At 40.9% G+C, this 26,098-nt stretch overlaps 1 protein-coding gene and 1 pseudogene across 17 annotated transcripts in view; both read right to left on the reverse strand.

The window, feature by feature from the left end:
• Window positions 1–16,036, reverse strand: part of USP25 (ubiquitin specific peptidase 25) — a 189,339-nt gene extending 173,303 nt beyond the window's left edge. For 9 of the 16 annotated variants that reach the window (XR_013960013.1, XR_013960014.1, XR_013960015.1 and 6 more), the window contains exon 1: window positions 15,558–16,029. Coding sequence is in view for 10 of the 16 variants with exons in the window: in XM_080657614.1 (XP_080513740.1) it covers window positions 15,558–15,602 (45 nt within the window). In the remaining 6 variants the exon portion in view is untranslated. Of the gene's footprint in view, window positions 1–5,109; window positions 5,188–15,557 lie in introns of those variants that run through there. The other 7 variants (XM_080657609.1, XM_080657610.1, XM_080657606.1 and 4 more) reach the window with 6 other exon arrangements.
• On the reverse strand, window positions 5,525–7,641 carry LOC308242610 (U2 small nuclear ribonucleoprotein auxiliary factor 35 kDa subunit-related protein 2-like; annotated as a pseudogene). Its single transcript has 2 exons — window positions 7,543–7,641; window positions 5,525–6,552 (listed from the first exon to the last, which is right to left on the reverse strand). The product of its transcript is annotated as a U2 small nuclear ribonucleoprotein auxiliary factor 35 kDa subunit-related protein 2-like (transcript).
• Window positions 16,037–26,098: the final 10,062 nt, after the last annotated feature.

The raw sequence follows: 26,098 nt of genomic DNA on the forward strand, positions 1-26,098 counted from the left end.
GGGAAACTGAATTGGATCACATACTCAAACAATATGCAAAACTCAAGACCAAGTAAAATGAGACTTAAACACTAAAGGTAAAACTAGAGAAACACTTAAGGGCAATAAAAGAATAAAAGGAACCTTATATATATGAGACTAAATTGAAATGAAGTTTTATTTATAAAAGGACACAATAAAGGCAGTAAAAAGATATCCTGAAAATGGAAAAAGATATTTACAAAATATGTAAGTGGAAAAAAAGTGTTATAAGATTATAAAGAACTTGTTCAAATAAAAAAGGGACAAAACAACCCCACCCCAAAAATCCAAGAGAAATAAATATGAATGTCACAGAAAAAAAAACCAATGGTCCATAAATATATAAAAATATAACTAAATAGTTTGTCAACAGTTGAATGATTAAGTTCTGCCATATATAGAAGTATAACTGAACTGCAACACAAGGTTCCTTAATTTCACACAAACCTTGACTCTTACACCTTGGAGCACACAAAAATAAACTCCACGTAGATCATAGACCTAAATGTAAAAGTTTTAAGTTTTTTTTTTTTTTAAATTTTAGACAAAAATATAGGAAAAAATTTTTGTGAACAAGGTTCAAAAATATTAGGTTAAAGCACATTAAAAGGAAAAAATGGCATAATGAATTATACCAATGTTAAAATACTTTGACTTCACAGAAATTTACAAGAAAATGAAATGAAAATAAGCTACATACTGAGAGAAAAAATTCTATATAATAAAAGCCTAATATGCTGTGTCCAGTTGTCCAGTTGGCCATTCAACCAAAGCGTAATATGCTAATGATATGCTAAGTCTGCTCAACTGCTCGCTATGACGTGCACTGACCACCAGAGGACAGTCAACCAGTCGACCAGTCACTATGACATGCACTGACCACGAGGGGGCAGATACTCTGACCAGCAGGTTAGCTTGCTGCTGGGTTCTGGCTAAGCAGGACTGAGCAAGATGGGCTGAACACGCCCTAGAGCCCTCCTGCGGTCCCTCCCAGCTGGCCAACCTCCCATGTCCCTCCCCAACCCCGATCGTACACCAGTGAGGTACCTCGGCCTGGCCTGCACCCTCTCGCAATCTGGGACCCCTCAGGGGATGTCAGAGAAACAGTTTCAGACTAATGGCAAAACAACCGGTCGCTATGATGCACACTGACCACCAGGGGGCAGATGCTCACAGCTGCCCCTTGGTGGTCAGTGTGCTCCCACAGGGGGAGTGCCACTCAGCCAGAAGCCGGGCTCACCCCCTCTGTGGTAGCGCTAAGGATGTCTGACTGCCGGCTTACGCCCGCTCCCCAGGGCGCAGACCGGGCTGAGGGGACCCCCCCCACCACCGCGAGTGCACAAATTTTGTGCACCAGGCCTCTAGTATATAATAGAAGACATGTTCAGAATATATAAAGTCCTACAACTCAACAGCAAGATATAGACTATAGAAGATAAAAAACGGCCAGTAAGGGAAAATGGAGGCAGCAGGTTGCCAGTACCTCCCCACCATAACCCTTGCCTGCCAACCACCCCTCCCACAGCCCTGCCCCCCTTCACTCCCATAGACAGCCCTTGAGACCCTAAGACAGAAGAGGAGAAACAGAGGAACTGGCAATCAGCCCCTCCTTTTGCACATTAAACCAGAGAGCTCCACCTGCTCTCCAGGCAGTGCCAGGGTGTAAAGGGTACCTGATACCACCACATTGCCAAGAATGCATAGAAGGGATCTGCTTCCATCTGAAAACTGCAGACCCCGAGGCTAGAGTTTGCCTGAGCCAACCCCAAAATGGCCAAGAGTAAGCTAATGGCAACACCAAATAATACGAATGTTCAGAGTCCTAAGATCATACCTCCTCATACAGGACTCTATGCACTGAGGTGGCTGATTTGATCCCAATTTCCAGAGGCCTGGGCCCCCTACCCAGGGAACACCATAGAAAACACAGAACTGACCGTAGCCATATCATATGCTGCCTTCATCGATCCAGCCATAGCCACACATGCTCAGATGCACTGGTGCCCTCCCTCTGAGGTCACCAGCAAGGATGGAAATATTGTCAGTTCTATTAGTTCTACAGGGTTACTGTTTTTAATATATTTTTATTGATTTCAGAGAGAAGGGAGAGGGGGAGAGAGATAGAAACATCAATGATGAAAGAGAATCATTGATGGACTGCCTCCTGCACACACACACACCCCCATTAGGAATCAAGCCCACAACCCAGGCATGTGCCCTTGACTGGAATCGAACCCGGGACCTTTCAGTACGCAGGCTGATGCCCTATCCACTGAGCCAAACCAGCTAGGGCAGTTCTACAGTCTTATCACTGATTTGAAGTCCTGGCCCCACTGGGAAAGAAGCCTGGAAGTCAGTTCTGAGAATCTGTATGGTGAAACCTAAAGAGGTACAAAAAGAGTGTCCACTACCCCAGGAGGCCTGTGCAAAGAGCTGCTTCTTCCCTCCCCAAACTGGGAATTTTAAACCTGAGGCATGGGACTGCTGCTTGCTTCTTTTGATCCTCTTCCTCAACCTTGCCCTGCCCCCAAACCTTTCTCTAAAGTCCTATGGGAAGACTTAAGATCTCACTCCTTCAGCTCTGCAGCTAACCAGACCTCACTCCACCCATTTCCAGGCTGAACAGCACCAACAAAATCCCAGCAAATATTAAATATTTTCTGTTCCAGTTCAAAACAGGCTGCACTTCTTTCTTGTTCTCACATGGACTAAAAACTGTGAAGAAAAAAAAGAAAAAATGTATTTCTCTGCCCTATTGCTTACCAACCATCCAACTCCACAGTTCATCCCACCCGCCATCAGTCCTCGAAGCTCTTTCAAAACCAACTACAGTGTGAAAGTATTTTGTAACCTGTGAACAAAATATACATCATAAAGATTTCTACTGTGCGTGCAACTGATTACCAAAGAAATTAAGTTAATGTTAGTTTGAGGCATGAATAAGTAAAGGGCTTTTATTCTTCAGCAGTGACCCTTTTCATCAGATGTTAGTTTTTTAAATGATAGAAATATTATACATTTATTTTGCTTTGTGAGCATATTAATACTTGCTGCTATAATGTTTTACCTCTAGCAATATCTTTAGCTATTTAGCCATTTTCAGACTTGAAAGAATAGATATAGTTATTGCTGATCCTGTGAGAATGTAAATGGATAATATATGAGAAGCACTAATATTTTAAAATCATCCAAAAAATGGCTAATGAGCACATAAAAATGTTCAAAACTGTGTCACCAGGAAAAAACAAATTAATCCAACAATGAGGTAACGTAACATACTCATTAAAATGGCTAAAACATAAAATGTGGCTATATAAGTATTGATGAAAATGTAAAGCAACTAGAACTCTCATACATTGCTGATGGGAATGTACAATAGTACAACTACTTTGAATAACCATTTAGCAATATTTTATAACAAATACACCTAAGTATTTGCCCAAGAGAAATGCAAATACAGCTACTCAAAGACCTGCTTACAATGTACATTGTAATAACATTAGTCATAAGAGCCACAAATTGGGAACAACTCAAAGTTCGCCAACAGGTACATGTTCACACATATTTTGAAATTTAATCTAAAATATTATTCAGCAATAAAGAAAAACAAACTACTAATACATGCAACATAGCTGAGTATCAAAAACATTTTACTGAGCAAAACTATCAAATGCAACAGCAACAAAAATTTATGATTTCACCTATGTGAAGACCTAAAGCAACCACAATTGATCTATAGCAAGACAAATCAGATCAATGGTTACCTGGAATAGGGACAGTGGGAACACTAAATCGGAAGTGTGACACGAGTGACAGAACTATCTAAATGCCAAAATTCATCTAATTAATCACGTTTAAATGGGTGGTTTCAATTTATTTTTTGTAAATTATATCACAGGAACATTAACTTCAAAAAGTCAAGATAGCAGCTTGTGGGATATCGAAGGGAGGGAATGTGTGGGTGAGGCATGTCCAGGTAGTACAAATGGCCATATCTTTATTATATTCTTTTAAAGTAGACATAAGGTTTCATATGCTATTTCACACACATTTTTTTAAAAAATTTTTCAGAAATTATTCATACACACCAATATTTTTAAATCATCCAAAAAATGGCTAAAGACCTAGGTTGACAGAGAAGTGGATGACAAACAAGCTATCTCCCCCCTACCCCCAGCATGCCTGGAGTGAAAACTTTCACAAAGAGTCACTCGGAAACAAAAGAAAATGTATATGCAAGCATGAAAATTTAACACAATAATCTTTAGTTCTTTAGAAACAGAACCCTCTTTATAACATACTAGAGGCCCAATGCACGAAATTCGTGCTAGAGTAGGCCTTCCTTCCCCTGGCTGCCGGCACCGGCTTCCCTCTGGCACCCGGGACCCCGGCTTTCCTCTGGCCGTAGGCAGGCACCCAGGACCCAGGCTTCCCTCCGGCTCCGGCTTTGTCCGGAAGGACGTCCAGAATGACATCTGGTCTAATTAGCATATTATCCTTTTATTATTATAGATGTTTTTACAGCTAACACATGTAAATACTTTAGAAGTACATTAGGTACCAAAGTAGAGAATTGTCCTTTAAAATCAGCAATAAAATATTATCCACTGACATCACTTCTAATTAATCTTTATTAGTGGTCTTACCTAGTACAAGAAAAAATGTAGTTACAGACATAAAAATTGGAATGAATAAAACCATCATGACTTATGCATATAACCTTTTACAGACAAAAATTCAAAATTATTGCTAAAAAAAGTATTAAACTAGAAAAGCTTAGCAAGGTGGCAGGATATGAGGTGAATGTACAAGTCAGTTGCATTTGTACACACCAGTAACAAACAACAAATATATATATATATGTGTGTGTATATATATGTATAAAATCAGTTTATTTGGATTTGGGACTAACAACAGTTCTTTCTCTACTACCTGACCCCCTCCCACCTCAACTCCTAGACCTCGAAGGGTCTGGGCTCGGCTCTGGCTGCCCCACTCCCCCACACCCCCTGCAGTGCCTTTTTCTTTCTCTACTTCCTGAACTGTGTCTTTCACCACTTTTCGCTGTGTGTCTGTGAGATTTCTTACCCCTGTGACTACTTCTCCTTTTCCATCTCAGCTTCTCCATTCCTTTTGCAGAAACGGGCCAGACTGAGGCTTCCACTTCTGGGCTTGCCACAGTCCTCTCCTGAGTTCTTTTTCTTTTCTTTTTTTAATTCTTTATTGTTTAAAGTATTACATATGTCTCCTTTTTTCCCCCCATTGACCTCTCCCTGGCCGCTCCTACCCCCCAGCACATGCCCTCAACCCCCTACAGTCTGTGTCCATTGGTTATGCTTATATGCATGCATACAAGTCCTTTGGTTGATCTCTTACCCCGCTCCTCCCACCCTCCCCTGCCTTCCCTCTGAGGTTTGACAGTCTGTTTGATGTTTCTATGTCTCTAGTTCTATTTTTTTTTCATCAGCTTATGCTGTTCATTATATTCCACAAATGAGTGAGATCATGTGATACTTCTCATCTGTGAGTTCTTACCAAAGAGAGAACCAAACCCATAGGGAGACAAGTCCCTATTAGCTTCCCAAAATTCATTGTTGGGATTTCTGAACACGTGAAGAAAGTTGCAGTGTTTCCCTCTTGGGCATTGCTGTATTTCACATAAACCACAAATTGCCCTTTTCCACCAGGTCACGGGGCAGAACTCGCACTGAAGCTACCGTCCTTTAAACAGAGAAAGGGTACTCTGCTTTCTTCTTCCCATCAGTACTGCACACACACGTTGCCCCTCAGATGCAGTTCCACGCTGCAGTTGACCTGGAACTAGATCACCTTCCCCACATTCTGGAACTGGGACGGGGGGGGGGGGGGGGGGGGGAAGGAGGGGAGACACATCCTCGAATTAGTTCAGGAACTGTGTGCCCTCCTCCTGCTGCCCTCCTGTCGGCACTGCTCCACACCAAACACTGTAAACAGGCTTCTGATAAGAAGGGTGGGGCTCGGTGTCAAAAACTGTGTTTCAGTGAACACCTCTACCTCCAAAACGGCAAGCTCCCGTTTTTTTGTAGAATGGACAGTTAGCTAGATCTTTCTTCATTATTCATCAGTCCCTGCGTGGTTCTGAGTTTTGCCACATGGCTCTATTTCCCAGCTCATTTTCAGCCACCCCAGCACCTTCCCACAGCCTCCACTTTCTCTCCTCCTGCAGCTTCTGCTCCTCCTCCTCTTTCACTTTTCTCTGTGCTCTTCTCACTCTTCCTTTAACTTTCTCTCCTGTTCAACCTGCTGTTTTTTAGGTGCCTCTTCCTCCTCCTCCTTTATTCTGAATTCTTCTTGGGCCTTCCACTCCCGCAGCAACCACTCATGTTTTTTTGTTTTGTTTTTGTTTTTGTTTTTGCCTTTCCTCAACACCTTCTCTTCCTGTTCAATAGAAGATTCCTCCTTTTCCTCCCCTTCTTCTGTCAGAGGCCAGAGTCTCTCAATCGAGCGAGTTCCTACCCATATTTCTTTCGGTTCTCCTTCCTCAGGGCCGCACTGTATTTTTTGCAGCTCAAGTCCAGAAGCATCCCCATCAAGTTGCCGTTGCCAGCACCAGCGCCAATATCAAATGTTTTAAAGCACCACATAATTGTCATCAGAAATTATCAACTGCCTAGAACAAATAATGTGTAAGAATTCTACAATTAAAATTATAAACTGAATAAGAGATACTGAAGACCTAAATAAAAAGGTATATCCTGTTCATGGAGAGACTCAATATCAAAAAGATGTCACTAAAGCCAAATTGGTCTATGGATTCAAGGAAATTAATAAAAAAGAAAACCTCGCCCTGACCGGTTTGGCTCAGTGGATAGAGCGTAGGCCTGCGGACTGAAAGGTTCCAGGTTCGATTCCGGTCAAGGGCATGTACCTTGGTTGCGGGCACATCCCCAGTGGGAGGTGTGCAAGAGGCAGCTGATCAATGTTTCTCTCCCATCGATGTTTCTAACTCTATCCCTCTCCCTTCCTCTCTGTAAAAAATCAATAAAATATTTTAAAAAAAGAAAACCTCAACCAAGGGTTTCTCACAGAACTTTATGATTATTCTAAAATTTCTAAGGAAGAATAAAGCACCATGACACCTTGGAAGAAAAAAAGCAAGCTAACTTTACTAGTACAGAGACTATAATGACGCTACAGCAGTGAAGACAGGACAGTATTCACAAAATGAATGATGGAACAAAATAACACAGGGGAAAAAGAGCATTTCGCATAAAGTCTTGTATATGACAGAGATGGCATGCCAGTTCAATGGGAGAGAGCATTTAACTTTTCAATAAGGTAAGATGGACAACAAAAACATCATATATACTAAACATTAAATTGGGTCCTTACCTCACTCCAGATATGAAAATTAAGTGCAAATGAAATAAGGTTGAAATGCTGCAAACATAACTTTAAAAACACTTAATAGAAAGTATGTGTTATGGCAGTTAGACAGACATGAGCATAGCAAGGACAACGAGCCAGAGTACAGAAACTCACCAGCGCAGAAAGCCCTGGATGCCTAACAAGAGGCAAAACTGGAAAACAAGAACCTTGCACCCAAGGTAACCTATCGCCCCCTAGCGTATCACTGGTCATGCAGGTTGGACCCTGGATCTTTCATATCACTGGTCATGAGGTTTAGACCCCCTGACCTTTTCCTCCCTAAAGATAACATCTAGGCCTCAATTGTATTTCAGCTCCAGGCCCACAAAAGCAGCAAAACCAGACAAATGACTCCATGGCTGCCTCAGGACCAGCTGCATCAAATAATGACCCTTTGAAAGAACATGCCTGGAGAGCTATGAATAAGACCCTCCCATGAGAGCTCCCCTAAGATTTCTACCTGCAAAAGGGAGATAAATACACTCAGGTTGAAGGACCCAATGTGTGTGCTACCCAGCACCATTTCCTTCCCCCCTCTCCCCTCTAAGGAACCCCATGAGACTTGCAACCAGTGGAGCAATGAGAAGCGACAGCTAGTCCCAGACTAACCCCCTGAACCTGTCTCCAAGGTCCCCTTTTCTCTGACTTCTCAGTGAGCTAATTCAGCACAGCCTGGGCTCTCCTGTTACTTCTTCTATGCACCTTCCTTGTTTTGCTGTCCTAAGTATGTTTTTGCTGCCATAATCAACCTAATACCGCTTGACTCAGTGCTGTGTAGCCCTTCCCTTTGGATATCCCCATCTCCTTTTCTTTAAATAAACTCAGTTTTTCTTATTCACCATCTGAGATTGCTATTTAGCCTGCCCATGCACCACCGACTTTAACCTTTCAAGATGGATGAATATCTTTTAGATATCGAGGTGAGAAAAACTTCCTAAATTTAAAACAACTAAAATAAAAAACATATACCTTCAGGAATTCAGAGAGATGAAATAAAAAAAGAAATTAAAGGGAGAATGAAAACAGGATTCAAGATGATTACAATCTCTTATGAAAACAAGAGGGGTGGGATAAAGGGGCTTACATATAGGTTACTTTCAAAGTTCTAGCTTTTGTTTTAAGTATGGATTTATATGGGCTTATTATTGACAATAAGTAATTTCGTAAATAAATGAAATATGTTCATGTACAGCTGATCATGAACCAATGTTTGTGATTAATTCAATTCTGTGCACTTCAGAACAAACTTAAATGCACATTATTTACACAAACCCTCCAAAAAATATCTGACCACCTAAGGAGATAGTAAGTAGAAAATTGGCTTTATAAAAATAATAATCTGGATAACCAAGCTAAGAAAGTTATCTCAGCATACAGTACAAAAAGAGAGAAAGAAATTATAAAATAAAATTTGAAGCAAGAGAGATAAATGATATCTAACATGCAAATAATGTAGTTACAGATGGAGAAAACAAGAAACACAGTAGGAGCAATAATTTTAAAATACATTTTTCTTGAGAAGAACACTATAATTTTCAGATCAAAAATCCTAGGCAGGACTGTTAAAAAGATACACACACACACACACACACACACACACACACAAAACTTAAAAGTTAACATCAAATAGTATTATACTATACAGAAAAAAAAATAGTTAAAAGTAAATACCTAATCTTAAAAAAAAACTAATTACTAACGTGTCTGTAATACAAGTATTATTTTTCACTTAAGGTATACCTTAAGAAATGTAAAAGGGTATCACTTAGAATTATAATTCTACATTATCCCAATAAAATCAGGAATGTTGTAAATAAAAAATATGCTAAAAGTCGTATCTTACTGATGGTAGAGGAAAGGAAAAAAAAAACAATTATTGATTTTTGACATTCAAAAAAATATGTGCTTAATTGGTTTAAAATTAAAAGAGAAAAAATTAGAAAAATTTTCAAATCGTCTACACCAGTGGTTGGCAAACTGCAGCTGGCGAGCTGTGGTTTGCCGCTCTGTTAACTAATGAGTTTGCCAACTGGGATAGGGGCTTAATCACAAGCAACAACAACAGCCTGTAATTATTGGAATCGAGAGTCTAGGTCAGTGGTCAGCAAACTCATTAGTCAACAGAGCGGCAAACCACGGCTCCCGAGCCGCATGTGGCTCGCGAGCCGCAGTTTGCTGGCTACTGATCTACACTAATAAAAGAGAAAGATGCAAATTGACCATACCTTCACAACGCCCACCAGCCAATCAGGAGTGAGTATGCAAATTAAGCCAACAAAGGTGGCGGTTAATCTGCATGTGGAGGCGCTGAGTGGCCGGCCGGGGGCGGGGCAAGATGCCTGCGTCATCACCATGACGACGCAGGCGTTCCACACCGCCCCAGCAGCTCCGAGCCTCTGGGCAGTGTGGGAAGGCACAAAGGTGGCTCTGAGCTGGAGCAAAGGCAGAAAGGCGGCTCCGGCCAGAGCAAAGGCGGTGCTGGCAGCCAGGGGAAGGAAGGCCCATTCTTGGACGAATCTTTGTGCATCGGGCCTCTAGTTATAGAATAAAGAGGCAAGAGTAGGAAAGGTGATACAATGAAGCTTGATCAATACACCAAAACTGAATGGAAAAATATGGCTAATATATGGCAACTCAAATGACAACAAAATATTAAATTTATTAGTTATCACCATATATGTAAATCATAAACTTTTACTAATGACCAGCAAATACAAGCAAATTTGGATTAGATCCATTAAAAATACATAGAGAATTTGATGAAATTACATTAAAAGACATCAACATCTCCCAGAATTTAAGACAAAGTGGATATTCAAATCACACTATAAGTGCTCATTTATATATATAACTCTTTAACTTTCAAAGAATACACATCCTTTTCATATGCTCAAAACCTCACATATACGTAGTCATAAGAACATCTTAATACATTTCTAAAATCATCACTAATCATGTTTTTTAAATAATGCGTCTAAACTAAAAATCAGTAATTTTTAAAATGCAACATCTTGGAAAATAAACAAAAAGCAGTCTTTTAAGTAATGAAAAAATAAATAAATAAATAAGGTCAAAACCAAAACTAAATCAGATGAAAATCCACAGCCCAAAATGCTTTTTGTTATTAAACATGATTACAAATTCACTAAATGTGAATTCAAGTATAAAAGCAACAATAACCACCTGAATGAGTAGAAAGGTGGGACTGTTAAAGACAAAAGAAAGGGATCCATCAACATATACATAGATTTAAGAGAAAAGATCAGACTAATATATATGGAAACCTAAATGAAATATAATCTGAATCTATAAAGTCTTAAACTTGAACTGGAAGAAGTAGAAAATCTAAAAGATAATAAAAATTTAGAAAGCTTACCTAAAACTTGCTGTAACAAAATGGTCATTGTGATATTGTTATAGTCATCAAAACTTCAAAATAACAAGTATTAGGGTGAATGATAATCATTTAATACCACCAATTTTGAAGGATTTAACCTAATCCTAAAGTAAACAATTCCCAAAGCACAGAAAAACACAAAAAGCTTTCTAATGATTTTATGATCTAACCTTCCATTAGGAGCCCATATGTACAAAAGCAAACTGTGTAACCAAGCTCATGTAAGAATACAGATACCAAATTCTAGATTACAATTTAGTACAACGAATTTGGAGGTATCATGACTAAAGGAGATTTTATCAGAAAGCATAATGGTTAAGAGCAGGAGCTATTGAACCTGCTGACCCTGAGTTTAAACACACAATCACAATGAAATGTTGCTCCAGTTCTTAACTTCTCTAATACTGTTGCCTCAATCACAACAAGAAGGGGAAAAAATAGTGCTCCTCTAATAAGGTGGTTGGGAAGATTAAATATTACAAAACAAAGTTTAAAAAACTCTTAGCATAATTCCTTAGGTATAGTAAATATTCCATATATGTTATTTATTCCAACATTCTTGACACATAAAATCAGTTGTTGAGGAAGAAAAAAATAAACTTGATAGAATCAACATCCTAAATCTGATTGCAAAACATTTTAAAACTTCGAACTATATAAGGAAATTTCCATATCATCATAAAACAATACATAATAGAAACTAATATTAATCCTAGTAGCATTCTGTAGTCTTAGATAAAGCAATAAAACAATAACTGTCAACATACAATACTGAAGAAAATCAATCAAATGGTTATTAGAACTGATAAGAATTCATAAAGGAAGCTGGATACAATGTTAGTATACAAATCTAAATTAGGTGAGAAAGAAAAGGATAAGAAGGGAATAAGCAGCTGGATCCTTACCTCTCTACCCAAACCAAATCTTACCCTAATAACAAGATAGGCAACTATTTAGTACTAAAGAATATTCATTTTACGTAATGTTTACAGTGATTTATATAATGTTAACTGTACCTTGAAATGCTGTTTGTATTTTTGTAACTTTAGATGATACCTAAATGAGAAAATACTACATTACTTTATCTAAAATATTTACCCTGAATCCAGTTTGTATTCTTTCTTAAATTTTGTTTTAACTCTTAATTTGGTTAATCTGTGACATCCTTCCCACCTAACACCCATGTAATTAATTGAAAATTGATTGTTGATCCATAAGATTCCTTCTTCCTCCATCCCCTATTTCTTCTTTAATCCTCCCTTTATCTGGAATAAATGCATGCTTATATCCACTAAACACTAAGATATAAAAAAGTTGTCTAATCATACTAACTTTGAGGCTTTAAAAGATGGTTCAGAGGCATTTAATGATTTGCCCAAGGTATTAGAAAGGTGATTTAGATCCTACCCACAGCATACTGTCTTTTCACTACAATGCCTACATTACAACAATTGTCTGGTTCGAACTTACATTGTTTCTCATAATGTTAAATCTTGAGATTCAGTTAGGAAATTAAAATAACTACTGCACTTATATCCCTTTTAGAAAACACTCTTATTTCACCATCAAATATTTACTCAAACCTACTACATGCAAGGAACTATTATAAGCTCTACAGTGAAACCAACAGCCAATAAACCTGCCCTTATGAACCTTACATTTTATTCAACTCAGACGGATACATATAACTTAAATAATATTTAGCTCGCTTCACAACTTAATTTGGTTTCTGGGAAGAAGCCTTCTATTGCTGCCCTAAAGAATCCTCACTTAGATCTGAATCTATGTATCAAATTTCTGAGATCTAAGGATCCTACACTTAGAAAAATATCAAGTATAAAGGCTTAAGATACATCTTCAAGACCAAATGACAGAATTTAACTGTATCTAATCTGCCTCCAACTCCACCTCACCTGTATCATCTACACCTCAGAAAAGTAGCTCTCTGCAGTTGTATCCCATTTCCTAAATATCTGCCATGGACAAACTTCAGCATCAAGCAAATAACACATCAGAGGAAAAGACAGCCCCTTGAGTTACATTAAACAATGATAGGCTACTCTGTAAGTAAACAAAGCTATAAAAGTTTTGTGTTGTGCTGCTTTAAAAATATTTTTTTAAAGATTATCACTGATTATCCTCTAGATGAAAAAAAAAAGAATACTGAAAATATTGGGAACTGTTCTAATCACCAGAATATAGCTATTTTACATAAAACTAATGTTATACAAGTGCATACACACACAATTTTTTTGAGAGCAGAAAATAGACTAAAATTTTGGTTGTGCAATGTGCACTAAACCACTCTCCTTTTACTGATCATTCATAAAGTTTCAAAGAGAAAACAAAAAGTTTCACTTTTGTTTCTTCTAAAGTATGAAATTCACTTCCTAGTTGCTAGCTTGAAGTCCATTTCCTAGTTACTAGCTTGGTGGGTTTATTTATTTATTTATTCATTTATAAATGAAGGAGTGAAGGCTTGGGTGTGAATCTTTTTTTTTTAAATATATTTTTATTGATTTCAGAGAGGAAGGGAGAGGGAGAGAGATAGAAACATCAATGATGAGAGAGAACCATTGATTGGCTGCCTCCTGCAATCCCGGCACTGGGGATGGAGCCCGCAACCCGGGCACGTGCCCTTGACCGTAATGGAACCCGGACCCCTCAGTCCACAAGCTGCCGCTCTACCTACTAAGCCAAACCGGCCAGGGCTAGTTTGGTGGATTTAAATCTATCAATTTATTTGAAGTAGGTGGTGTAAAGTATTCATACCCATATAAATATTTTTTAAATAGCTCTAATATGTAATAGTATAGTAATAAAGAAATTAAACATTGTTTTTTAAACAATACAAATACTCTGATGAAAGTATAAAATTATAGTGCTCTAAAAAAATTCCCCAAAATCAATGAAATAATCTGACATACACTAAAAATAGCATCATAATTGTAATACTTTAAATTAACTACTACTTTCTTTATGTAAGAGAGGGTTCATTAACTAGAAAATTGGACTTGATGGCCAAGATCACTTTCAGTATTTTGATTCTGAATCCTACAACTTTATGTGTAAACCTCTGATCCAGTCAGACCTGTATTATCTGATTCTATGTTAAATAAGTACTTAGGCAAAATCAATTTAACAATTTGCCATTATTCAAATTTAAGAGATGCAAAAAATATTTGCTACATTTCCCACTTTGAAATAGGCTTTAATATTCAACACTGAAAAGAATTATTAACCAAAATGACATCAAACTTATTAAATGTTACTTAGCATACATGACCTCGAAATCTGTTGAAAGTATTAGCACTTTATCACATAAATATCAAAAACTAAAATTTAAGATATTCAAAATAGAATAGAGGGGGGATTAGAAGATTAAACTGTTCTAAACTCGTATTATTAAATCTAGAATTATTTAACTGTAAATAAACAGCAGTGTGCAGTAACCTTCTAAATTTACCAGTAACAGTCAACTATAACACACACGAGTTACAAAAGAACTTTCCCAAAGAGCCTAAAATAACAATGCCCTATCCTTGCTTTCCAAAATTCTTGAGCATCTTCTATTACCTCAAGTACTATCATAAAATTCTAAAAACAATCTCAAAGCAAAAACTTAGCATACTGTGAATATATAAATAGACCATTTTAGGGCAACAGGCCTCATTCTACAACCAAGCACAGGTAGGATAACTATGCCAAAACTACGACGGGGTGGGGCATTCATTACTCCCCCAGATGAACCACACACATCTTTGGCAGCTGCTCACAGTAAAGCAAAGTTATCCCCATAATTCGAACAGGACTAAAGCAATGCTTTCCTTTGACCCAAAATGCTTCTCACCCAAATGACGCCCCTTTAAAAAAAAATTAAGGCATAGCCAACTACTCTTCAGGATATAGTTCGAGCCATGATAGTAGTGCACTTGAGATTCTGAAAGCAAAATCTAGAATCAAAAGAGCGTCTCTCACTACTGACTATAAAAGAGCTGGAGCTTCACAAACATAGGTTGCTTTTTTTTAATTTTACTTAGGTGACCATTTGAATGTGTGACTGAGGCCAGAGTAAAGGGTGAACCATAGAACAAGGTCAAACTCAGGGGACAAAAGATTCCTGAAATAAACATGGCCAGAAAGGTTTCCTTTCTTAAGGGACAGTTCCTATACTCAGATAAGGGGACAAAATAAGAAAAAGGAAAGAAACTGGAGAGGGAAGGGAAACAACCAAATCCTCTACTTGTACATAGAGTCCACCTGGTAAACGTACCTGCCCCGCAAAGGCAGGCAATTCAATTCTGGCGGAGACCCTTTCGCAAAACAGCAGGCCTGGAATGTTCCTACCTTCGAAATACAAACTGTGCTCAGCAGGAATGACAACTGATTTTTTTTAAAGGAGGAGGATAAGCTTAATTAAGAAGCCACACAGAGGACTGTAGGAACGTGCGGGTCGCTCTCAATAAATAGCCCGCACCGTTTGTTACAGGACAACAATCGGCAAGAAGGAAGTGGATTGCGACCCGCTAACTACACCCCGCTTCCACAAGCAGCCGGGACCGGGCGCGACGCCCCGAAAGGCAACGGGCAGGGGCAGTGGGTGGCGGAGAGGGAGCCCGGGACAGCGAGGCCGAGGGGCAGCGAGGGAGGGGAACGGGAGGGGGGCCGGGGGCGGGCAGCACGTCGGAGGGCGGCGCGGGCCGGGCCACGCCGGCTCGGGGGCTCGCCTCACCTTCTGCGCCGCGCTCTGCTGCAGCACATTCTGCTCCACGGTCATGGCCCCCACGGCGCCGGCGGCGACGCAGGCGGCGGCGTCCGGCTCCTCGCACCTCTGCCGGCCCTGGCTGCCACGCTCCGCCGAGCTCCAGGGAACGGCGCGGACGGCCGGGGACTGCGCCCCCGCCAGCCAGGCGCGAAGGCGATGGCGGCTGGGGTGCGCGGGCACCGCGGGCTGGCGGCGAAGCGCGGACTGCGAGGGCCACGGAGGCGTCTTCACGACTCCGTACGTGCCGACTCGGCGCGGCTGGCGAGCGCTGCCCGGGCCATGAGCGGCGGACGCTGGGGCGGGAGGGCGCAGCTAGCCGGGCCGCGTCACGCACTCGCTCCTTCGCTGGCGCTCGCGGGCCACTGCGGGGAAGGAAGAGGGACCGGAGGGAGCGGCCGGCCGGAATGGCGCTGTCCTCCTCCCGCTCGCGTCCTCCTCCCCTCCCCTCCCCCAACTACCGTCACCGCCCCTGCCCGGCGGCTCCGCCCCCGCCGAGCCCCGCCCGCCCGCCGCCGCCTAACCCTACATTGTGACCCGCTGGGCAGCGGGGCGAGGCGGGGCCGTCTCGGAGTCCCGCCCCGGGCCCCAGCTCCCTGCCGCCTGGCGCGGGCCCCGCGCTCCGGGAAGGGCAGGGCCCGCCCCTCTGGCCAGGCCTTGGAGCCGCCTCTGCCGCAGGTTGCGCGACCACAGCGCTTGGCTGCGCGAAATTCCAAACCGAGGCTGGAGGGCTGCTTTCCTCTGGGGCCCAGGACTTGTCGGATCTCCGGCTCTCCGAACTCCTCCTACAAGACGAAACATTTTCCTCTAGGCCCCGTAATACTGTCCAAAAACCATTTTGAGTCCCGAACCCCTTCTCTTTTCTAAGTCTCCGTCCTCTGTCTTTGCCTTCTAGGAATTTCCCAAGCAAAAAACTTTCCCGAAGGGAAAAGACAAGAATGAATTAAGCAACGGTGGACAGAAGACCTTCTGCTAGAACGTCCTTTTTTTCTCTACTAATCATTACATAAATTAATATTGACATTCTCCGTCCACTTCATTCATTCAAACATGTGCCGGTCACTGCTAGGCTCTGGAGAAATACAGTTTATTTCCCGAATATTTTATATAAATGATTTATGGTCTATACAACAGACATTACCAAAGCATCACTGTCTAAATGCTACTTTGTTCTAATATCCCAATTGCCAAATTATCAATTAACCACTCTGCATGGAGGATGTCCCAAAAAAATGTACACACATTTTTTTTTCTGATAAGCTCAACTGATGTTTCTTTCTTTTCAGTTTAAACCTTTTGGAAGTAATAATTATTCAAAGTGTATATGCATTTTGGGAAGATACCCTATATATAATTTTAAAGAAAACCTAACATGGGGAAAGCAATCTCTATCCTTAAATACATCTTGTGTTTTAGGAGCTAACCTGGGAGGGGTGGAATAATTAGTGCATAGTATCACAAATTCATTACACACATATGCAAGTCCAGGTATAATTTTTAATCTGTTGAGAAGAAAAGCAAACTTGGTAAATGATCATTGAAATATTAGTTGGTGTTATTTAATAACTAGAGGCCCAGTGCACGAATTCGTGCACGAGTGGGGTCCCTCAGCCTAGCCGGTGATTGGGGCCAATCCCGGCTGTCTCACCCAGTACCAATCAGGGCAAACGGTGGGTCAGCCAGGGGGAGGGACCATGGGAGGTTGTCCATCCACCCTAGGTTGGCTATGGGAGCACACTGACCACCAGAGGGCAGCTCCTGCATTGAGCATCTGCCCCCTGGTGGCTAGTGTACATCATAGCTACCAGCCAGTTGTCCTAACGGTCGCTTACGCTTTTATATGTATAGATCATAGGTCAAGTAACACTTAGGGCTTTGTAACAAATCTGTGCACATTACAACCGTTTTTGCACCTTTGATTATCTTCAACCACCTTTTGAGATCTTGTCCTCGTTTCTACATATTTTTTGATCATTTGATTTTGACAAATTACAAATTTTATTTTATTGATATCTTATGTCTTTACCAGAAGAATTTCAAAATATGTGAGATGGTTGTAAACCGAGAATTTTAGGAATAATGCAACAGTTCTGATAGAATGCACAGAGAATGATTTGTCCAGGAAGGTATACTAGAATCGATTTTTCCTCATTTAAAGAGGAAAGTTCTTTTCAACATATCAACTTCCTGTTTCTCTGCATTCTAGATTTAAAAAGAAAATCTATCAGGTTCGTGATTTTGAGTTTAAGAAAGTTAAATCTGGCACTGGCTGGTTATGCTCGGTGGTTAGAGCATCAGCCGCAAGGAAGAGTCGCAAGTTCTTTTCCTAGGCAAGGCAGGTGCCTGGATTGCAGGCTCCATCCAGGGCACAAGTGGGAGGCACCTATCCATCTCTCTTTCTTTCTTTCCTCCTTCCCCCCTTCATTCTCTCTAAAAATCAATGGAAAAAATAACCTCTGGTGAGGATTACCCCCCCCCCCAATAGAGGAAGAATAAAGTTAAATCAAACATAAAAATCTAGTACTGTGGTTTAAAAAAGACATTGCCAGATCCTAAAGATTAGTTTCAAGAATTTGCCAATGTGTTTCTCTGGGTAAAATTTTTTTAGTTCCACCAAAAAATTATCTTCTGGTGCTTATTAAATAATTATCAAATAAAGCTCTTTATAGGGTAGTTATACTTGCCCACTTTGGTCATTCATTTCCAACTTACATCTGATGGTTTCCTACTTAATTTTTTTACCATAATTGTTATTTTGGAGAACTTTGAGAAGGCAATTTCAAGTTTCCTTATAGGTATTCTCTTTTAGAAAGAGTGCAATTAAAATGAATAGAAAATGGAAATTTGAGAATTTAAGATAAATTTATACATAAAACCCATTGTCAGGTATTCTAATTCATTCAAAAAATTTGTCACAATGTCAGTTTTGCTATTCATGAATCAGCCTTTATATGTATAGTTGTTGGAATAATAGCGTAGGAATACTATTTAATAATTCCTAAACTACTGCTTTCCTCTGGATTATTGACATTCAGGGGAACACATAAAGTGATAGATTTCATATAAAATTTTAAATTTAGTTTTTAATACCAAGAGTAGACTATTTTTCTATTTTGGGTCAAAATTATGTTTCTTATAATATTCAGTATAATCTCTTATATAAGAAAAATAGTCCAATGTGGACTATCTTTTACAAAGTCTATTTAAAACTATTCATTTCCCTTTGTTTAGAAAAGGTTTGAAAATCCATTTCTGGACCAAGAATCTAATACATTGCTAAAGCACATTTGTAAGATACAAATAAGAAACATTCAATTCATAGGGTAGATTTGAACAATTTCCGCAACAAAAGAGTGGTTCTTAATTCTACTTTAAGGAGAATAAGAATTATTTTCCTTCCTTAGATATATTGACATTCTGGAATAATTTTTCCCACCAATAAGGAAATCATAAGCAATTATTCAAAGAGGAGCTCTCTATGATATCACAATGGCACCATTCAGTGATAGGTGTTCATAGATTAACACTTGTAAGAGTACTATTTGCCTGATACATGCAAAATAAATGCTTATTAAATTCAGTGGGAAGCCATGAAGGAGAGAAAACAAGTTTATTTATGCTTTTGCAGTGCATGTCTCATTCCAAATGGACAGCTTTGTGGTTCTGGCAGCTATCCTATCTAATAAAGAGGGAATATGTTAATTGACCATCACGCCCTCAAAGATGGCAGCGCCCACAGCCACAAGATGGTGGTGCCCAATCTCCTCAGATCCGCGTGCCTGCCTCCAGAGTCCCCAAGTCCCCTCAGCCCCCCAGCCACCCAGGGCCGGCCCAAGGCACAGGCAAGCCTCGGATGGCAGCTGCCCAGCCACCCAGGGCCACCCGAAGCTCAGGTAACCAGGGCCGGCTGAGGCTTGCACTGCCGGCAGTGGCAGCAGCAGAGGTGTGATGGGGTTGTCGCCTTCCCCTGATCTCCGAGTCACCTCCCAGCCATGAGGGCTCCCAGACTGTGAAAGGGGGCAGGCTGGGCTGAGGGCCCCCCCAGCCAGTGCATGAATTTTCATGCACGGCGCCTCTAGTATCCTACCTAATAAAAGAGTAATATGCAAATTGACCATGCCTCTGCTACACCCACAAGTCACGCCCACCAGCCAATCAGGAGCGAGTATGAAAATTAACCCAACCAAGATGGCTGTGGCCACGGAGCGAGCAGGAGGCTTGGGTTTCCCCGGCAATGGAGGAAGCCAAGCTTCCTGCACACCCTGGCCAGCCCTGGCCTCTGCTCAAGGCTACAAAGTTTCAATTATAGAAGATAAATAAATCCCAGACACCAGGGCCTCTGCTTGGGTCGCCAGGGGGTGCGGCCAGCCTGCAAACCACCACAGGCCCCTTGCCCAGGCCGCCCCATGCCCCAAGGGAACCCCCACCCTGATCCGGGACACCCTTCAGGGCAAACCAGCTGGCCCCCACCCGTGCAGCAGGCCTCTATTCTATCTAATAAAAGAGTAATATGAAAATTGACCATCACTCCAATACAAGATGGCTGCCCCCATGTGGTCAAAGATCCTGCCCCCATGTGGACACAAGATGGCCACCACAAGATGGCCAGCAGAAGAGGGCAGTTGGGGGGGACCAGGCCAGCAGGGGAGGGCAGTTGGGGGGGACCAGGCCAGCAGGGGAGGGTAGTTGGGAGGGACCAGGCCTGCAAGGGAGGGCAGTTGGGGGCAAGCAAGCCTGCAAGGGAGGGCACTTAGGGGTGACCAGGCCGGCAGAGGAGAAAAGTTGGGGCGACCGGGCCTGCAGGGAAGGGCAGTTGGGGGGGACCCAGGCCTGCAGGGGAGGGCAATGGGCAGTTAGGGGCAATCAGGCTGGCAGGGGAGCAGTTAGGCATCAATCAGGCTGGCAGTAGGATCCCAGTAGGATTGGGCCTAAACGGGCAGTCGGACATCCCTTGAAGGGTCCCAGATTGAAGAGGGTGCAGGCTGGGCTGAGGGACACCCCCCCCCATGCACGAATTCCGTGCACCGGGCCTCTAGTCTATATATATAAAACCTTAATATGCAAATAGACCGAATGGCAGAACAACTGAACAACAGGTCACTATGACGTGCACTGACCACCAGGGGGCATGTGCGGAACATGGTGGGCATCAGCAGTAGGTGGCAGAGCAGAGAACATGGCAGGTGTCGGATGTGGTGGGATGGTGGAGCAGGTGAGCGGGGGTGCCAGACCAAGGTGGGGCGCTGGTCATTGTCATCGGGGCGAGCCTCTGGTGGTTACTGAAAATTCTTTTTTCTCGCACCCTGTGGTCCCACCCAGCGCTTGCACCCGCTGCCGGTGCTGGAGCCGCCGCTTGCACCCAGTGCCAGTGCTGGCCCCGCTTGTATCCATAGCCAGATCTGGAGCCGCTGCTCGCACCCGCTGCCAGCACCTGGCACCGGTCCCGATCACTTAGCTCCGTCAGTGGGTGCAAGTGGTGGTTGCCTGCCCCGGTCACCCCTGAGGGCTTCTCTACCTCACCCTGCTCCTGAGGGGTGATTGGGACAGCGGCTGCCACTCGCATCCACTGCTGGTACCAGCCCCAATCACTCCGCGCCATCAGCGGGTGTGAGCGGAGCTGCCAGTAGACAGGGGACCAGGGGCCGCGGTGGGAGGGGCCAGTGGGGGTATGGAGGATGGGCCCAGACCTGCCCTTGTGCCCACTGCAGCCTCACAGCCCACAGTTCCTTTCAAGGTGCACGAATTCATGCACTGGTCCCCTAGTTGTTTTATATTGTTTTATATAACACAACATACCATTATTAGTATCTCTAACAGTCAATAGTATACACTGAGAGTCTCCAGATATCGCTTCTTTGTTGGCAGGGGCAGCCATAACAAAATGTCACAAACTGGGTGGTTTAAACAACAGAAATTTGTTTCCTCACAGTTCTGGAGGCTGGAAGTCAAAGATCAAGGTGCCAGCAGGGTTGGTTTCTCCTGCAGTATCTCTCCTCAGCTTGGAGGTGCCACACTATTGCTGCCTCTTCATATGTGGTAGACACCCTGTGCGCTCCTTTGTTTTTATAAGGTCACCAGTCATATTGGATTAGAGCCCCAGTCTAACAGCCTTGTTTTAATGTAATTGCATCATTAAAGGCTTTATCTCTAAATACAGTTATATTCTGAGGTGCTAGGGGTTAGGACTTTAACATATGAATTTTAGGGGAACATAATTAAGCTCATAACAGTCATATTTAATCTACTTAACCCTACACTTTATACTTTTGTGCCACCAAATATCCTTTCTCCTACTCTATCTCATAAGCTCTAAGATTGGTAAGCAATGCATTGACACTTTAAAAAACAGTACTGAGTTTTCTGCCAATTTTCACACTTCTAGTTGGAATAGTTTTGGGAGTAAGAGGTTCTGTGAATCAAAATAGGAATTTAGTCCAATGTGAACTATTTTTTGCAAAGTCTACTTTAAAAGTAATGTGGAGATTTCTTGCATGAATCACTTGCTCCCCTCACCGTGAACATGCTCAAAAGCATACTCTGAAAATGAAAATGGCTTTAAGCCCCAGACCCTTTCTCATTTCTTTCCTTTCTTTCTCCTCTATAGTGGTAGGCATACATTTTCCTAAAATTATTCTATGGCATATATGGACAGAGAAAACTACATTAATGTTACTTCCCAAGACCTCTGTCTCTCATATTCAGAGCACATGATTACTACACACATACAAACACCAAAGAACAGCCCAGGGACTGCTAGTTCTATGATCCTAGCAACTCACTTAAGCCTTTTGCACAATCCTTGCCTATTTTCTATCATGTATATTCCTTGCACTTCAATTGCTTTGCTCTGAATCACAGAAAAGACTAACCCTGGATATTCCATGCTCTTGGGTCAACTGGCTTTAGAATGGATTTGGCCAATGAGAGACATAGGTCTACACTCTAGTATCTGCAGTGGGGGGTGGGGGGAGGGAGCTTTGGGGTGGGGAGAGGAGGTAGTACAGGGAAGGGAGAAACAAGGCTATTTATCTTTCTTCTTCTCCTTTTCCCCTTGGGTGGCATCTCCTAGGGCTATAATTCTTTGGGGTTCTACCTGTCACCAGACTGGCATACCTTGGTTCAAGTTTCTGCTCAAAATCTTGTTTCCTTTCATCATCCCTTGAAATTAAGATTTATAATGAGTTCTTGCTGTTGCTGAACTTACTGTCCTTGTTTGGCTTCTCAGCTCTTCCATTACCTGTATAACCAATTATTTGGGTTAAGTATCCCTTGATTTAAATATTTAGAGAGTATTCTGTTTTGCTGACATGACCTTTACTGAAAGATGTTCTCTGGGTCAGTTCTGTCATCTTATAAAATGAGCATTATAATACAGGGTTATTTTAGTGATTAAATTATTGAGTTCATGTAAAGTATTAGAAATACTATAAAATAAAAAGTAAGCACATAAATATATATGAGAAGTTCTTGCTATTACTATTAGTAGGCCTTCCTTGTGACCTATAAATTGAGAAGTTAAAACCAGTATAGATGAGAACCAAGAAGAATTAGTCAGCTGGGACTGAATATTCTGAATCTCGGAAAACAAGATAAGAAGCAGAGTTAAGTAGTAAGTTTACAAAATCTGACAGTCTAAGAAGGGAGTGTCCCACAGTAATTTCTGTAATAGTTTCATTTATCAAATCATGTACAAAAGAGCTTGTTTAGTTATTCCTAGACAGCTACTTTACCACTAGTTTTAGACTCTTCTGATTATTTGTGGATTTTCTTGGATAGTAGAAAAGATACAAAGTTCAGATGCAAATATATTTTAATATACATTAAATATATTAAATATACATATATATTAAAATGTAACAGGTTTCTTGTTTTAAACTAATTTAATAAATATTTTTGAAATTTATCAGTTTGAACTTCTAATGAAATAAAGAGTGATAGATATAATCTATAGATATAATTGGTGTCCTCAATGATTTTTGAGTGTACAGCAGTTCTAGGATGAAAAACATTGAGGCCACTGCTGTAGACATCTATTGTTACCAGGCTTTTTGTGAAATCTAGAAATAAAACTAATCTGACAGCTCTTTATGTCTCTCAAGTATCATGTATCACAATTGAGATCCTCAAGAAATTGAGGTTAGAAATAAATTGAATCAAAATTTCTTTTTAATACAAGTACCATTCAAAAGCTAGTCTAGTTCTCCTCTGGCCGGTGTTCACAGTGTTAGAGCTTCAGCTGGGCATTGAAGGGTCATGGGTTTGATTCCTGGTCAAGGACATGTACTTGGGTTGTAGGTTTGATCCTAGGCCTGGTCAGGGCATATATGGGAGGCAACCAATCAATGTGAGAGACACATAGATATTTCTCTCTCTCTCTTTCTCTTCCTCTTTCTCTTCCTCTCATCTCCCTTCTTTCCACTCCCTTTAAAAATCAACAGAAAAAAATATCCTTGAAGGAGGATTAACAATGACAACAGAAAAAGCTAGTTTAGTTCTATCTTTAGAAATTATCATGTAGAAAAGAGGAGCCCTAGAAATGCGGGGACAAAAGAATAAAGCTGAGAAGGCAGTTCTACATTTTCAGCTATTTAGAAGAATCAGTGATGCATTATTTGAAAGTACTCTGAAAATGGTAAAATATACTTCAAATGTATGACACTATTATGTTATAATATTTGGTAGTAATAAAATTATGGAAGTTAGGAACTGGCTTTGAGAGATAACCATAGTGTATTTGATAACTATAATGTTATTGCAATATTATATACTAGTATATATGTTATAACTAACATGATAAATATAACTTTATATTTGAGTGCTTTACTGTATGAAAATCACTTGAATATATAGTGTGTCTCATTTGACTCTCACTATGCTATGAGACAAGGCTGGATGAATTCTATGTCCATTGTACAAATATGGAAACTTAATCTCAGAGTGGTTGAGTGGCTTGCCAACAGTGCACAAAAAGTATATGGTACCTAATATAATACCTAAGCAAATATTTATTGAATAAAAAAATAAAGAAATGGGACTTCTTACTCTTAGTTTGGTGTCTTTGCTTTGGCATATGATGCTTTCAGAGGGTAATATATTTTGCAACCCTTCCTCTTTTGCTAATATTATTAAAAATGAATTCAAAAAGGCAAATTATGGTATTAAGTTAGTACTTACTTATGCAGAACTTTGTCAGGGAAGCAAATAACAGCTAATGATGATATGGATTCTTACATTAAGGGTTTATACTCAATCCTCAAATTTATTTCTTTCCATCTTCAGAGAATAAGTGTTATAATGCTCTAACTCTTTTTCACATGGCATGTTAGGATTAACTTCCAAAAAACAGAAACACACACGCACACACACACACACACACACACACACACACACAAACACATACACACGAGTTTCATTGGCATTCTAAAGATATGATAATTTAGCCAAATAAATGAGAGTATAGTATACATCTTGTTTATGACAAGTCCACTTAAGACAAACCAATGATTCCAAGCTATGGGCTCTTTCAAATTTCAGTACCATGGACAAAGACTGAGGAAAACAAGTATCTACCCACCTCCTTCCCAAAGCCTACAGCCTGGTCAGGAGTCAGCTACAGAAAAAAAATGTCCCAGTGTACAACGTAATGAGGAAATGAGGAATAGGGAATACCTAACTCTGCCTAAAGAACACAGTCTTTGCTCTGACATAGTTTACAATCTGGTGGAGAATCACAAGTACTGACAACAGAATATGAGATGATAATAGGCAAATTTATTTATAAATTACTGGAAGTCAAATGAAGGAAATAGACTCAATATGAGAAAACAAAGCAAGGTTTCACAAAGAAAGTGAACTTTGATATAGACCTTGATGAAGAAAGAATGATGTAGAAATAATTGACAGCATGGGCCTCAAGTCCCAGCCTACTGAATGAAGGTACTGAGAACTTGACCCTTCCTTTACCTTTGCTTCACAGAAACTTGAAGTACATGATCATGAATCTATTGTATTTGTTTGAACCAATTACCTGTGCTCAGCAGGAAATTTGTAGCCAGAGTCTCTACAACAGTTAGTAAGGCTAGTGAGTGAAAACACTGGGGGCGGGGGAGGGTTGTGTGGAAATACACCCTTGAGAATGGCAATCACACTTTAATATTGCAGAATCCTCATTCCAGTTAAATAGAATTATCCATAGCTGTGCATATGAATGGCAACTTCTGGAAAGATGAGAAGTCTCCAGAACCATTTTGTGTTATCTCTTCTTTATGTAACTATTGCCAAAAGTGGCCGTACACTTGGCCATTAAATAGTCTTGTCTGATGTTCTGAAATTCTCATCAGTCTTACTCTGATGTTCTAAAATAAAGCAAGTCTTTCTTGAAACTCATATACACTGTATATGCTTTGTGTTTTCTTTCAACAATACCATAAACTAAGCCTACTTCTAGAAAGCACTAACACTTTGTACTGGATGTATTAGAGGTTGTGGTTTTGGGCAGAGGCAGCCCACTA

This window comes from Plecotus auritus (genome assembly GCF_963455305.1).
Source record: "Plecotus auritus genome assembly, chromosome: 2".
NCBI classification, from domain to species: domain Eukaryota; kingdom Metazoa; phylum Chordata; class Mammalia; order Chiroptera; family Vespertilionidae; genus Plecotus; species Plecotus auritus.